The sequence below is a fragment of the Protopterus annectens genome, chromosome 7.part1 (genome assembly GCF_019279795.1).
Source record: "Protopterus annectens isolate FY-2018-M chromosome 7.part1, PAN1.0, whole genome shotgun sequence".
Lineage (NCBI taxonomy): Eukaryota > Metazoa > Chordata > Ceratodontiformes > Protopteridae > Protopterus > Protopterus annectens.
Genome location: NC_056740.1, coordinates 103,910,515 through 103,927,292, shown reverse-complemented (window position 1 = coordinate 103,927,292; position 16,778 = coordinate 103,910,515). Strand labels below are relative to the sequence as shown.

The window sequence follows — 16,778 nt, the reverse complement described above, 5'->3', positions numbered from 1 at the left end:
CCTGGCTATTTCTTCCGACAATATTTACTTTCCTGGACCCCTGTCTAGTAGGGCGACTGATGTTATCCCCGGGGTGAATTTCCTATCTCCCATCCAATCATCAAGATCCTGTCCCTGTCAAACCTTAACTTGACACTAGCTACCCTCTTCCTAAATCTACTTTTCTTCTCTCATGTCTTTCTCTTTCCCCTGAAGTAATGCCTGTACATACCAACACCCTCTATCTTCTGAATAATCCTTTGCAGCTAGACTAACATGGTGTTAATATATAGATTTTCACTGAAACCTGTGCAAAATTGTTAAATTCAATAATTTTACCCTGATGTAAATTTTTTTTCTCGTTAATTGCCATTTGTGAGGTAAATATTTTTTCTTGTTATTTGCCATTTGTGATGTAAATTTTTGTCTTGAATAATTGTAATTATAACTGGAGCTTTTCTCCTTGGGTCTCCACTGAAAACAGGGCTTTGGTTCAGCTGGACCAACCTGGTTAACAAATGACAATAAATAAATAAAAACATTAAAATACAAATTACAAAACCAAGAAATTACACAATGTAGTATGCATCACATGGGTTCACTCTAGAAATAACACTTGCTTACACAAACTATTGTTGTAATACTAGAAAGTAAGCTGTGAATATAAAATTTACAACTACTGTGCTAAAGACCACCGAAAAAAGTTGTTCACTTTACTAAAACAAAATATGTCTGTACCACAGTTAAAGAAAGATAAATGCTAACTTGTAATTGCGATCATTGGTTTGATTTCTAGCTTTCTGTACTTATCATATTTTGTGATACAGCATTCCAACCTGCAGGATCAAGCTTTAAAAAAATTTTTTTTCCAACTTAATGAAATGAGGCATTGGAAGTGAAATTGCACTGTAGATGAGCAAAGTGGATATAGTTAGGCTCTGTGAGGTTGAGTTTGGGTACATGTGGATGGTAGTAATAGCAGTTTAGCAGTTTGTAAATAAATTCACTGTGAAATTGTATTTCTGTGGCAGTTATTGCTACCCAATCAGGTACTGAGTGACAGTGGACATGCAATTGCAAATCATATTTACGGTTATTCAAATGTGTGAGTGTTTTAAGCAGAATTAATGCAATAAGGATAGGCAATATTCAGTTCTATTAGCACACGTGGGAAAGTGAGTCATTTCCCATCTTCCTGTTCCTCTCCACTTTATTCTCTCAATCTGTTTTTCACTGCTGTTCTTCCTTTGCCCTTTTCCATGCATTTTTCTCATTTGTGCAATTCATGTACCTCTTTCCTTTTTGTGCCAAGTTGTATGAATCTAATTACATATACTGCGATAATGGGCTTACTGTAATTTTAATTGTATGTATTCTCCTTGTGACTACATGTGTATCTGTTTCTCTCTTGTGGTTAAGACATTATTCGCATTTTCCGTCATATTATTAGATGACTCTGTATGGTGACTTGCACTCTGATCCTCGCTGTCAGACACAGTTGCTTTGGTTTGTCTACTTGTATTACTTTAATTCTCCATTTTCATTTTCCTTTGAATAATCTCACTAGTGCTATATTTTTCTGTTGTATCTCTGTCCTGAACTTTCTTTTGATCTGCTAAATATTTGAACTCCTTTGCCTAGAACTTTCTCAGTGTCTTTTGACAAAGGTATGTATTCATCTGCCTATATTGGGAATCTCCCTGCCTTTTCATCTTTCACTTCCATTTTCTCTAATTCTTTTCCAATAGCCCTGACTAGTCCTGTAGAGTGCATACAGCTTTATATGTCTTTTCTGTCTGGTTTTGACTAGCATTAAGCACTCCCATTTACCATTGCTTCTGGTTTGGACTTTTATACATTGCTTTAAATCTCTCTAAATCCTCTTTATGTATCTTCATCCACAGAAATTCGCAACTATCTGAACCAAAAGCTTTCTGGTGGTTGAAAATTGCCATGTCCACTTTTGTCTCTTCTCTATATATAATTTCTAGCAGTCCTTCACTGTTGTATTCTGCTGTTATCTCTTTTATAAACCCATTTTGCCTTTTCTGCATTCTTGTCTAGTTTTTCTGCTAATATTTATGTCTTTACCTTTACATCTGTATTCAAGATATAGTCCCTTGCTTACTTTTTGCTTCCTTTTCCATTAGGAGTGCTACTATGCTAGCCTTTCTCATTGTTTCTGTTATATCTCTAAAGATACCTATCCTTTTGAATTCTTCTGGAATGTTCTGCTATACTTTCCACTCTCCACTTGTAGAATCCATTTGAGTATACATCTGGCACACCCACTGTTCTGTTTTATATGTGATTAGATTTTTTTGTTTTACCTCATCTGTTGTCATGCTTGCATTTAACATTTCTCATTTTTCTGGTTTTGTACTTCTGCCTCCTTCCCTTTAAATATATTATCCCCCCACTTTTTTCTTTATATTTCATGGCAAGATTTGTTTGTGGATTCTCCTGCTTCTGAATACTTTTCCTTCCAGTGCCATGCCTGAATTTCTTTTTCTGGCTCTAATTTTTATTTCTGTGTATAACTTTATTGCTTACTTTCTGTGTACCACTTCCTCTGTTGTTGACCCTTATTTTCACATTGCCGTTTGCATTTCTCCAAATCAACATTCCAGCTGTTTTATCAATTCTTCATCTTTCCGTCTTCATTTTCCTTCGATTTGAATTATTTTTTTCCACTACCTCAGTGATGGTGAACCTTTTGGGCTCAGTAAATGCAAAATTTGTAAAATACCCTAACTTGACTCTGCTTGTGTGTCAACCTCCCGAAATATAAATGGAATAAAATGAACATGAATTAATATACAATTTCTGAAGTAAAATATGTCTACAAATCTAATTATTGCATTATTAAGTGTTAAATGTCAGCAGTTTTAAGAGGGAATAAGCAGGACAGTTGAGAGGAATGTAAAACAGCACACACTTAGAAATGCAGACTACTTGCCCTTCTCAGAAGTATAACCATGAAGAGAAAACAATATCAGTCAGTACTGACCTCTACAGAACCTGGAGATAATATACCGAAACAGTCTTTGAGGTTAATGACTTCCTTACCTCTGCATCAGTATTGTTGAACTGGCTACTGGCACAAAATAATTCAATGCATTTCACGTGAGCAATGAACACAAAAGCTGATTTCAAACAAACACAGACATTTGGAGACTGCAATTGCAGATATCATACTTATACCTTGAAAATGAGCTTACTGTCCAGTGGTCAGAAGACAGCTGGACTGTGCAGCTGCCAAGATGGCAGATGATGTACTGATGTAGATGGTGAGAATCCATTTTAAGTTCTGGGTGGTGCAGGGACAAATATTTCTTTGGTAACTTGGGTCTTGAACACTGGCATGTCACCCAAAACATCATGGTGTGTCACCTTTGACACGTATAATAGGTTCACCATCACTGCACTGGCTTTTGATTTTATTCTATTACATCATGTTTCTGTTATATGTCCTGTCTCTCTCTTTGTCCTATATGGACTCTTTGACTATCTCTTTCAGTGCTTCTCTCCTTTACTGCTCTTTCTTTTTAAAGCCACACCATCTCCATCTATGTTCTTTAGTCCTTTTCTGGATTACTCTGCTGGTATTGGCACGACAGTGTAGTCTGATGTATCTATTTTTATTACTGTCATTACTCCTTAGCAGTATTTCTCATACATTTAACCTACTTGCCTGTATTATGGTATTCGTGGAACATTTGAATTATTTGTTGTTTGTAGCCAGTTTCCTTTCCTCATATTTCTATGTCACTCTGTAATTTTACAGTTATTATCCTTCTTGCTGTATAGACTGACCTGTTGTGAATCCAAAGTAATGCTGAAATCTTTGCCTATAAGTGTGCTCTCTTTTCTACCAATGTGCTCCTATTGTTGAAATGAATTCTGAGTAGATCTTTGTGCGATACCTCTGTGGGGGTGTATACATGCCCTACTGTCTGCCTTTCTTGTAATTTACTCTGAACGTATTTTTGAACGTATTTTGCAATGGCTTGTAAACCCTTGCTAAATAGCTACTCAGTGCCTTTCTCCTGCTCTGTGTCACTGTTTCCTCATTAGAGTACTCCTTACATAATATGTTCTCATTTTCTCTTATTTACAGCTGCATTTCCTGTGAAAAAGCGATACCTGTGCTAATGCTTCTAACTTAGCATACATCCTACTTCTTTTTAATTGGGTTTGAGCTCCTGCCTATGTTTCACAGGGCATTCCTTGTACTGCTGCGTGTTGTGTTCTTTATTCTCCTCTCCAGCCCAACCAAACATCCTGCCCTTTCCATGGTATCAGACATTTCATTCCTGCTTGGATTTATCTTCAGGGCTAGATCCAGTGCCCCTTGGTGTGAACTTATGCATGGACCCTAACAGTCCTCTAATGTAGAATTTGTTGAAATATTTAACATCTGGGAAATGCCTCCAAACATGTGTTCTAGTGTCCCTTACTTATAAGCTGTATTGCCCTTCATTTGCTGTTATTCCTATCTTTTCTTTAGCTATTCATTCTTCTCTGCTTTGGTTTGATTCTCACTCTCACACATTCTCTCTCTCTCTCTCTCTCTCTCTCTCTCTCATTGGCTGCTTAACATTTATTCTTACTTGTGCAGTATTTCTTACTTGCTGTCTCCATGATTTTCATCTGCTCTTTTATTTTACTTGCTTCTTACTTGGTTCATGACAGCTCAGATATACATATCAGCATTAATAAGCACATATCTACATACAGAGAAACCTGCAACCTAATGCACAATGATTCCTGTCTTTCTTTCTATTTTATTTTCTTCTGCTTTTGTTTGACTGACCATCATCTCTGCTTCTCCTAGGCATAACCAGTGCTATAGCTGTGCACAGTCATTTTTACATTCTATTCCCTAGTGTAGAAGGACCTTACAGAGTGTCCTGGCCATCGCACTTATTGTTTTCTGTCATAATGATGCTTTTCATTTTAGTCTGTTAGATAAAAGTTGCATTAAAGTACCTTATTTGCTTTATCCCAAATCCTTCCATTCATTTTTTTAATTGCATCAGTTTGTATATATGCTTGTTTATTTCCCAGCATTTCTCTCCTTCTCTAGCTCACCCTGAAATCCTTCATGGACTACTCAATCTTCTGAAAACCTTAAGATGTCCAGCTTTCTCAGTCTGGGTCCTCTGAGCTGCTGTCATACTGTCCTCTCCTGTGCCTCCTTCTCATTTTTTCTCCCGTCTCCATTTCTTATTTCTTTTTTCTATTCCTCATTTCCTGCAGATTTCTCACTTTTGCTTTTTCTCAGTTGAATTTTTTAATCTTTTGTTATATTTCTCTTTTAATCTGCATTTTTATTTGACTTGCTTTTTATTAATGATTTTCTCAACCCTTGTAAACATATTCACTCTTTCCTTACCCTTTGAGACACCTTATTCCGTATTGCTTGGACACAGTTACTCTGGCTTTTGCTTTTACCCTATATAATAATATATATATATATATATATATATAAATGGTATCTTTGATCTTCTTCTTTCCTGTTCTGCCCTTTTACATTGCATGTTTTTTCTCCTATAACATGGAGTGTAGAAAATTTGAATTTGTTTTCTGCTGCCAGATGGATTTCCTGCAATCTTGTGAACACAAATAGAGGAAGCTGCTGAACTCTTCTTAACACGGAGGCAGATCCTATCCCTCATAGTACCAAAATGTCGACCAGGTAAGCAGTCTATGCAGTTGCCTTTAAAGTTGTAATTCTTGTAAATTTTGTTACTGTCTGTTTCTGTTAAGGATATAGTTTGCCTAATACATCTACTGCCACCTTAACAAACATTCCTTGAATGGCATTTTCTGCCACTTCATTCCCTGTTTTATTATTTTGTTTTTGACCTTGTATGATCTTACAAAAATCAGCAGTGTGCACGGGATGTCCCATGTGGCTGTGTACCCTTCCCAGCATTTCACAAGTCTACTTATGCTACTTTATTTTCTCTTGCATGACTTTTGCCAGTTTACCTTCTTCGATAATCATAATGGATTTTACATTATTTCATCTGAATTTGTTCTGCAGATTGCTTCTTTAATAACTGCTCCAGATCCTTGCAAAAGGAATTTGTTGTTTTTACTTCTCTGTCTAGTGTTGTTCCTCCATCTTTCAGGTTTTGTACCTTTGCTTTCAGGACTTTTACCCCATTTGGTTGGGTGCCCTCTCTACCTGTCACTTCCCCAATTTATTTAGCTACACCTATTTGTTTTCCAAACAACATCGCCAGCCATTCTACCTCTACAGCTACTTGAAATGCTGCCATTCTGTGTGTGCTGCTTGTTCTTAATTGCATCTTCCTTTTTATTTCTTCATTGGTTAGGAACTGCATATTTACCCGTTTTATTTTGGAATAGTTTCTAAGCTAAGCCTTCTGTTCTGTGATAGCATCCCACATGTCCAAATCTTCTAACAAGAAGCAGGTGGTATATTCTAATAACAATGAAGACTGAAATGCACTGTAACTTTGATAAGCCTTGAACAGTTTAAGTACAAACCATCCATTACTATTCTCACAGTCCCATCCACAGCTCCTATTTTATCTCCCTATATCTTCTAGCAGAGAAATGAATTTGAGTTGCTGTCTAAAATATATACTCTTATTATGATCCTTGTTTAGCAACTTACGTTTCAGGATCAGGTGCTGACTACAGTTTGGTTATAGCATCAACATCTAAGGAAAATCATGCAAATTAAGAACTTGATTCCACCAGTAGAATTACCAGTGGTTGTTCTTATCCTGATTTTAGGTTGTGCATGAGCATTGCAGGTCATTGCATATGGATTTAGTGATTTTTTAAGATAGCAGCAGTGATCTTAAGAAAAATGCTGCCCAGCTATGTAAAGAATATCAGTCTGCATACTAGTAGTTAATATGGGTCTCTGGCCAAGAAGTGAAATTTGACTAACCTGATACAACACTATGAATGGGTAACATTGTACAGGTACAACAAGAGTTTAAAGTAGGTGTGATCAATTGGGACTTAAACATGGCCTTTAACTCAGTCTAAAATTCAAATCAAGGAATGAGATGCAGATTTATCATATGGACTAGCATTCTTAAATACTTAAAACACAAGTATTAACATGGAATGAGATGCAGATTTATCATATGGACTAGCATTCTTAAATACTTAAAACACAAGTATTAACATTATATTTCCCATATAATTTCCTAACTCTTGAGATCACACAGTCCTCTGGGAAATGGTATATATAAATAACATTTAGCAGAATCCCACAATTATCTTATAAAGACTTTGTTACATACTGCTCTGGACCTCGACAAATATTAAGCAGGAGACCTATATATTTGGAGACGTAAACATCGATTGGAATAAAATCAATAACCCCAATCCCACCATATCCATCAGTCTATTTAATTATTCACAAATTATTAACTCCATCACCAGGCCCAGTAAAATAACCCCCCCCCCCCCAGGTACCACACTAGACTGGATCCTAGCTTCCCATCCCAATAAAATCTTAAACTCTGGCATCACACCCGACCCTATAGGAGACCACTTGCCAGCATTTATCCACCGAGCTACCCACTCTTCTCCTCACCTTCACCAAGTCATCCACATACGTAACCTCACAAACTTTGACCCAACTACCCTCTCTATTTCCCTGAAACAAACAAATTGGAACCCACTAAAAACCTTTCCACTAGATAATGCCGTAGAATTTTTCAACTCCTCCTTCTTAAACATTCTCAACTCCCTAGCACCACCAAGAACAAAAAGAGTAAAAACCAAATCTGCCCCTTGGCTAACCAAAGATACCAAAAACTTATGCTACAAAGAGACACATCTTGGAAAACATACCATCAAAACAAGCAGCCTGAAACTTTTCTTAAATATAAACAACTCCGCAACCTTGCTAAAAAAACAAATCATCAGAGACAAAATGTCCTACTATATTAAATTCCAGTCTAAAAGCCCAAAACAATTCTGGAACTTCATTAATTCTCTTCTCAACCCAGGTACCAAAAGCAACCCCTGCCCTGACACCAACAAATCTGACCCTGAAATAGCCTCTTTATTCAACTCCTTCTTTATTAACTCCATAGCTGAACTGACCAAAACCTTCCCAAACAATAACCACTCCCCTCAATCCACCCTTTCGTCACCACCACCTACAGCACCCTCCGCCCCCAACCCTCCACCTATATTCAAATTTAAACCAATCTCAACATCCAATATAAAAAATTACTCTCCAAATTCAAACCTTGCTCCAATGCCCCTGACAGTATCCCATTCTCCTTCCTAAAAATAGCTGCAGATGGTATCTCTCTTCCCATTAACATCCTGATCAGTAGATCCATGCTAGAATCTTATGTTCCCAAACTATGGCCCACTGCCCTCATTCTACCTCTCCATAAAGGAGGCAAAAACAATAAGATTTCCAACTTCCGTCCCATAGCCATCCTCTCCCCAATTTCCAAACTACTAGAAAAATGCATTCACATTCAGCTCATGCCATTCTTAGCCAATAACCAACTAATCACTCCAACCCAACACAGCTTCCGTCCAGGCCATAGTACAACCACTGCACTTCTCTCCTTCCCAGAGACAATAAATATTGCCAGGGACTCTGGAAAAATAGTTTTTATTGTTCTTCTAGATCTCTCCAAGGCATTCAATACCATCTCCCACACCCATCTCCTAAACCATCTCTCAGACCTTAATCTCTTCCAGAATACCTTATCCTGGTTCTCTAGCTACCTCTTCAATAGCTCTCAAGCTGTAAAATGGGGGACAGGCACCTCAACCTTCCTTCCCACCCCCACTGGGGTTCCCCAGGGATCCATACTCGGTCCAATGCTGTTTAACAACTTTATTAACAATTTCCACAAAGCCATACCTAATACCAAAATTGTACAATATGCAGACAATTCCACATTAATCTGCACTGCCACCAAGCTCCCAGAGCTTCAGACACTGACCCAAGCTGCTTTCTCCACCACTGAGAATTGCATGCTTCAGAATCACCTCTCACTAAATGCCAATAAATCCAAAATACTATTATTCTCTCCTTCAAAAGCTTCCCCTCTTGATAAAAACTCATTCCAAATCATTAGCCAAAACAACTCCACTATAGAGGTTGTTCCCTTTGCCAAACTACTTGGGGTCACTATTGATGAACACCTGAAATTCGACACTCACGTCCAGCAAAACATTAAGAAAACTCATATAAAACTTGGTATGCTATACAGGAACATCTAATTTCTCTTTCCTTCCACTAGACAAATGCTTGCCACTACCCATCTACTCCCCTCACTAATGTATGGCGCTCCTCTATTAACTAACTTATCTGCCACACTCACTTCAAAATAGGAAGTCTGTTATAATCTTCTTCTTCTTCTTTCAGCTTTTCCCGGTTAGGGATCGCCACAGCGGATCACCTGTCCGCTCAAGATTGGCAGTGGAGTTTTATGGTGTCGAGTTGCCAGCCCGGCGCCCAACCTTCCACAGAAGGCACACACATGCACACACTCACACCTAGTCTGTTATAATAAGATTTCTAAATTTGTCACCAAAGCCAAAAACTCCTCCCATCATTGTATTGCCCTTAATTTGTTACACTGGCTTGAACTCTCCAACCATCTAGACTGTCTTCAGATTACCACAGCCCACAAACTAATCTTTCAACACTCTAAGTGCCCTGCACTATGCAACATCCTTCTCCCCTACACCCCTCAGAGAACATTCAGATCTACTCACCAACACCTAATCTGTGTCTGAAAACCCAATCACCCTACTGGTCAACTCCTGCTATCCTTTTCCTAAGCAAAAAAATGGAATTCTCTTCCTTCTTCTCTAAGGACCTGTGCAAACTTTGACAACTTTAAATCTCAGTTACATTCCTACCTTTACTCTAACAGAAAATGCAACTGCATTCTTCCCACCTGGTCCTATAATTCTCTCTCCACCTCTAAACCCCTCTCCAGCTATGATTACTAGCCTCTCTAGCTATGATCTATAGGCTACCACACACATGTACATATTGTAAATATCAAATTTGTACCATGTACCTAAGAATTTACACCTGCTCTCTAACATGAAATGTAACTGTAAATTGTTCATTAATAATATTGTGTCTGTATCTAAATGTAACATGTACCTAAGAAATTACACCTGCTCTCTAGCATGAAACATAATTGTAAATTGTTCTTCTTTTCTGTATTGTATCTGTATCTAAACTTTGTAACATGGAGCTTTTCCCCCAAGGGCCTCCACTGAAAACGGGCTCCCTGAGCCCAGTGGACATGCCCGGTCATCAAACTGGAAATAAATAAATAAATGCATATTGATACACATTTCTACTTCTTTATGAGAAAACTATGTGTAATTATACAACAACTGGTTAAATGGAGCTTTAGCTGAATGGCAGTTAACTAAATGTGTCTTCAACCAATTTTATTCGACATGGTGGATTCAGTCAAATGGTTGGTGGACCACCTGTTGGATCCCAGGTGGAGATAATGAGAATGAATGAAATCAAATCTTTCCACTCCCCACCTGATGCCTTGAACCCACCACCACAAAGTTTTGGTTTTATTACACTTCTATGGACTAAGCGAATTACAGTTTAAGTATTTTCTGCAGGTAGATCCACCTCATACGCCCCCCCTTTCATGTCAAACAAAGATGTGATCTTTTCTGAGATCACGGCATCTCTCAGAATGGGATGCAGTCATTTTACTGAATTAGCAGATCACAAAACAGTTGAGAGTCAGATGAATTGTTCTCGTGACATTTCATATTGCTATCATAATATTTTGCAATTCATTTTTTACTTCAGTTGCACTATCTCACTGAACTTAGCATTAAGACTTAACAAGCGTGTAGGATTGCATTTGATAAGTCTGATTTGTTGTGTTGATGGAAATGCATGGATATACATTTATTTATGTGTTCATTCATTCTTTCATTCACTTCACTGGGTAACACCATTAGGCAAAGATGTTTTTTTTTTCTCTGAGGTAAACGTTGAGCGCTCTTATTTTGCATAATTAGTTCATAATTCCTATACTACATGACATGACATTGAAAGACTGTATTCCAGGGCCTTAAGATGAAGCCTTTATTTAGCTAATAGTCTTCTGTGTTATCTGACCAGTGCTTGTTTGTGGAGCTGCCTTCAAAAGTTATTTTGTTTAGAATGTATTTATACATGTTCATTTGTCTTTATTAATTAATTATATACTAATCTAAGTTCCAGGAAGTTATTTTCAAATGTGATGTAATTAAATTATGTAATGTATAACTATCTACTTTTTAACTAGTGTGAAAGATAACGCCATTTAATAAGAATAGCTGAGAAACAACATCAGCCTATTTTGGTTAAGTAAATACACATAATTCATAACAATTTACTAATTATGTTTTGGTGTGTACACCGACTCATATATTATGGGACGCTAATAGTTGGCAGCCTGTGTATTATAAAGCATGCATCATTTCTACAGTTACTTTCAATACACAAACAGCAGTCTGATTAAGTCAATCCTTCAGCAAATGCTCTGGAAGGATGCCTTTCTTGCATGCAGTAGACAGATGGCCAGCCAATCATCTTGTTTTTTTTCACGCTGCAGTTGAACTCATTTAGAAGTGTGGACAAACCTGAGCTAGCACCAGCTGTGGCTTGAAATCATGACCTCTAAGCCAGACATTGCCTTCCTTGACCTCTTCTTAGGTGTTTGTTTGAACAGCTATTGGTCATATAATTAGTACTGTGACACCAGAATCAACAAGATTTTTTTTCCAGCAAATGTGTTCACACTATTTCATAAGTTATACATATTGGTATCCCTCATCTTTTACAAGGCTATAATATAATAAATTATTGTGCCACATGGAAAGTGGTCAAATTCTTCAAAGCAGGTGCAGCTACAGAGGAGTAGGCCTGCTACACAGCTAGGCTGTGATTTTAATAAAAAAAAACATGTGAAGCCGTGGCTACTGTTACATAGTTCTGCTGCTGTGCTGTTCATTATCTCCGACTGCACTGAGTATCACATGACACATTTTCCCTGGATAGTATTTGTGAAGTCTTAAAGTCATTGGTGTGTGTGTGTGTGTGTGTGTGTGTGTGTGTGTGTGTGTGTGTGTGTGTGTGTGTGTGTGTGTGTGTGTATCTTAACACGTAAACTGCAAATAAAATCCAGTTACTTCTGCAACAGTTTATTAATGTTTAGAAAGATCTTCAAAACATAATTGAAAAAATATTTTGTGTATTTAACCACTACTTCCCTGACTGTCTAATTCCTATGTTCCTAGAAGAATAAAACAAAGGCTAGCAAACAGCTTATTTTCTCATTTCACTTACACATCAGAAATGATGGTGTGGCAAAACCTGACCAATAAAACCAAGCTTATGGCCTCCTATAATACCTTACAATAAACAATCAACCATATATCTCTATTTCCTACTCCAATGGCACAAAAATAGAACCTGTTAAACATAAAAAACTTCTTGGTGTCACTGTTAACAGTGGACTTTAGTTTGACAAACACATTGCACTAACAATTAAAAAGGTTCATGTCAAACTGGGTTCTCTCTATAGGGCTAAATCTTATCTTACTGACCATGCCAAACTCTCAACTGCCAGAACCCATCTGTTATCTTCCCTTCTTTACTGTTCACAAATATTTACCAGTCTTCGCAAATCTGAACTGAATAACCTTGAATCTTGCTATAACAATATAGCTAAATTTGCCACTAACCAGTCTAAAAGATCACACCATTGCACTGCCCTTCACCAGCTGAATAGGTTAGAGCTCCCTAACCTGCTTACACTAAATCAACTATTAACTGCCCATACAGTCTTATATAAACCTGATGACTGTCCAGCTCTATCTGACCTTGTCCAATCCTACACTAACCTAAAGTCTCTTAGGTCTGCTGATAAAGTGTTGCTAAAAGTTAACAAAACCCAAAACTCACACGGTGTCTCCTTACACTGCCATATCATTGCCAAACACTGGAATTCTCTTCCCCAGCACATTCTGTCCATCAGTGATACACATTTATTCAAACAGTCCCTAAAGGAATATTTCACTAATCTAAGGCTTTTCTTCTGTTCTCCTCCAGGCTAACTAAGCTTACCCTTTACTGTCTACCTTCTTTCTCACCACTACCCACTGTCATTATTTCTTGGCAGTGAACCTTCTTACCATCAGTTTTAATATTTTTAGTCTGCAAAATATATATATATATTTTTTTTTTGTTTTGCTTGTATGAATCGTATAAGCTTATTGTATTACTATTGTTACATGCTTTATACATATAACGTCAAGGATCTTACTTTGAACTTTCATCATTTATTTCATGTTTAAATCCTAAATCGTAGTAAAAAACAAGCTTCGGGGTAACCAGGGAAATGTTCTCTCCTACTACAGGAGGAATTTAGCTCACAATTCACACAAAGTAATCCAAGCTTTATACTGTTTTTTTACAACGACGATATTTGATTTTGTTCATCATTATAAAGCTCGGATTACTTCGTGTGAATTGTGAGCTAAATTCCTCCTGTAGTAGGAGAGAATATTTCCATGGTTACCCCGAAGCTTGTTTTTCACTACGATTTAGGATTTATACATTGCCTGAAGCTACGGGGCATTCACTCCGCCAGGGGACTTTTTCTGTTGTTGGATTTCCTATTTATTTCATGTTGTCTACACATATAAATTTCATTTGTATATCTATGTAATCTTCTTTAGAGCCTTTCTACCCAGGTCTCCGCTGAAAACAGGCTTCTGGCCCAGTTGGAGACTACCCGGTAATCGAATGTAAATAAAAAATACATAAATACATTTCATTCCATTCTAAGTATTATCCTGATCATTGATCAATAGATACACAAGTATAACTGACCAGTATTATTTATCTGCCAATGGATTACTTTACATAGATACGTAACTTCAAGTCTTGTGGCAAGAATTTACTTACTGCAATGGACATGGATGATAACACATAATAAGAATTGCACTTAGAAAAGTACGTACACAACTAATTATGAGCTCATACATGCATTCACATGTATAATTTTATGGTAGTTGTTATACTGGGTGTTAGCCTTTACAGTTGACAGATTTTTACTAATTCTATGTATTTTAAGTCTATGGGAGAAGACAACAAAAAACAAAGGATCCAGGTTACAGAAGCTGCTTCTGTTTTTCCTTTGTTTAGATTTCTATATGCATTATGCGAACAGCATGACTCTGTTTTTTTATTTATTTTTTAATATGATGTGAAATGGAGATGTTTCCTATTAAAATATGATTTACTTTGCCTTCTTATGTGGTTCTGTATATGATTGCATAGTTTACAGTGTTGTTAAACTTATATAGGGAATACAATATAAGATGTTTTGTGACTTGGGCAATATAATATCACAATATGGTTAACTGCCAGATTTATTTCTTTAATGAACACCATCTATGTGTGTTATAGACAAGGACCATTTTTTTTTGTTTTGATTCTGCCCTCCACATTAATGCCTTGGTTAATATATGTGCTTAATTTGATGCAGTTCAGTTCACCTCAGTCTTGCTAGCTGTGATCTTTGATTTGTTGTACAGATATGTAGAAAAAACATTACATATTGTCATTATTTAGATATGTAGGAAAAACATTACATATTGTCATTATTTATTTATCATTTGTTAACCAGGAAAGCCCAACTAGGACAGTTCCTATTTTCAGTGGAGGCCCATGGAGAAACACTCCCGACACATGAGTTTGGAATGTGTGGGGAAACCCACACAAATGCATGGAGGACATGCAAACTACTCACAGGAGGCTCTCCAGCTGAGAATCAAACCAGAGAACCTGTGGCTGTGAGGCAACAATGCTAACCACTGCACCGCTGTATGGACCCAACAATTTCTTCATGTGAAGCTGCACACTTTCACATTGCAGTAACTGCTAATAAAACACTACAAGTTGCAGCTATTGATGAAGAGAAACATACTAACTAGAGTGCACAATGTCATACAACTCAAACAGGAGAGACATTCATTAATGCAGTCAGGCATTTATCACATAAACAAGTTCTTACACATTCTTTGATAAGGGTCCAGCATTCTGACCAACTCCAGAGTGTTGTCTGTTACTTTTAAGTACTAAATGAAATAAAAAGGTATGAACAAGTCAAGGGAAACAAAATGCGCACCAGTTATTGTTGAGGGTTTCTAGCTTTGCAGCCTGCAGATACAAACCACACATTTCTGTATTTTTGGCTACTGGCTGGAGTTAATAAGTGGAAGTCAAAATGCTGCCAAGATACTTCAGTACTAGTCGAGAGTTAAGGGTAGGGATGAATCTAGGAGAAAAGTATTTTTCCAGTGGACCTTACATGATCTCATGTCTGAAGTGAAATATTCTAGTTTTGAAATGGACTCTCAATTATGCCACCTTATGTTCTGTAGTCTAACAGTCCTATGCTGCTTGATGAAACATAATCTGTGTGCTCTAATGCTGGATGACCTTGTCCTAATATTTGCAGATGCGAATATCACCCCTGTATTTTTAAAAGCATCACTATAAATACCTACATATCTAAATGCTGCACATGCCTAGCAGGAAGCATAATTTTACTACCATTTGAGAGATACTCACAATACAGTACAACTAGAAAATTTTGAACTTCGAATATGTACACAGCAAATGATTTCTGGGTGGTTTAAGAAATCAAACACAGAAAAGAAGACATTTAAAACTGATAATAAACCAATGGACTGAACACTGCTCATGAAAAACACTCCTTGCTGAGTGTTGCAGTTTTAAAGAACTAATGAAACAAAATAATGCGTATAATGAGCTTCAAAGGCCCACTTGAAGAAAAAGTTCTCTAACAAAGGCACAAATACAGTTGTTCCAAATACAAGTGGACTGTCAGGACAGCTAATCTTCACATGTGTCAAGTGAATCTACTGCTACAAGAGCAAGCAAGCACAATGTCAGAACCAGTTACCAAACCAGGGGCTTATTTTTAACATTATTATAAATGCCACTGCATGTGACCTATCACAAGCTATCTAAAATGCACATACAGTGTTACTGAACTTCATACTGTTTGACACAGCGAGGGTAACAACTGGCAAGAATTTCAGAATGATATTGGATTAAAAGGAGCGGTTTTTTTTTGTCACTTGAACTTCAGGCAGATTAAATAGCACAACAGACCAGCTCTCCAGCCGTGATTTGTGAGTTACAGCTGTCCTTTGGGTGCTGACAGATAGCCATTGCTGAGGTCTTTGAGTGAAGAGGGAAAATAATCTCTTGTCAAAAATAGGTAGAAAAAGCCATAAGTAACCCTAGGTAATTTAAAGTGGGGAGTATTTCTTCTTCTGCTTACTCATGAGAACTTGTACTTGCATCAAGGTGACCTGCAACTCAATGGTTTGTTGGTGAGAGTGCATGGAAACTCTGCTTTTAGCAACGTGACAATGACTGGTAAGTGCGAACATTCACTGAGGAGAATAATTTAATCATAAATCCTTCAACCTAAGTTTAAGTGCGTTTTTAATCTGTTTACTCAATTGAAACATATGCAGCAATCTGTTCAGGCATTTCTCTGACATTACAAATGATTCCTGTTATTGATTATATTTTGTTTGTAGCAGTAGATGATGTCATATGATAGACTGTGAATGCTGGGAAAGGTAAAACAAATGGCTGAGACTGATTTATTTAGTTATTTTAAGCAAAGCATGTCTGTTTCCGAGGATGTTCTAGAAATGTTGTTCTGTTTGTAAAGCTTAGC

General features: G+C 37.1%; 2 protein-coding genes across 2 annotated transcripts in view; one reads left to right on the top strand and one right to left on the bottom strand.

Annotated features, from left to right (window-relative positions):
* The window catches only part of CACNA2D3 (calcium voltage-gated channel auxiliary subunit alpha2delta 3), a 2,619,084-nt gene that overhangs the window by 883,830 nt on the left and 1,718,476 nt on the right, over positions 1-16,778 (bottom strand). The gene's annotated exons all lie outside the window — the stretch shown is intronic.
* LRTM1 (leucine rich repeats and transmembrane domains 1) overlaps positions 16,056-16,778 on the top strand; it is a 155,813-nt gene continuing 155,090 nt past the window's right edge. The window contains exon 1 of the mRNA XM_044078575.1: positions 16,056-16,468. Coding sequence (XP_043934510.1) covers positions 16,462-16,468 — 7 coding nt within the window. The 5' untranslated portion in view covers positions 16,056-16,461. The remainder of the gene's footprint in view (positions 16,469-16,778) is intronic.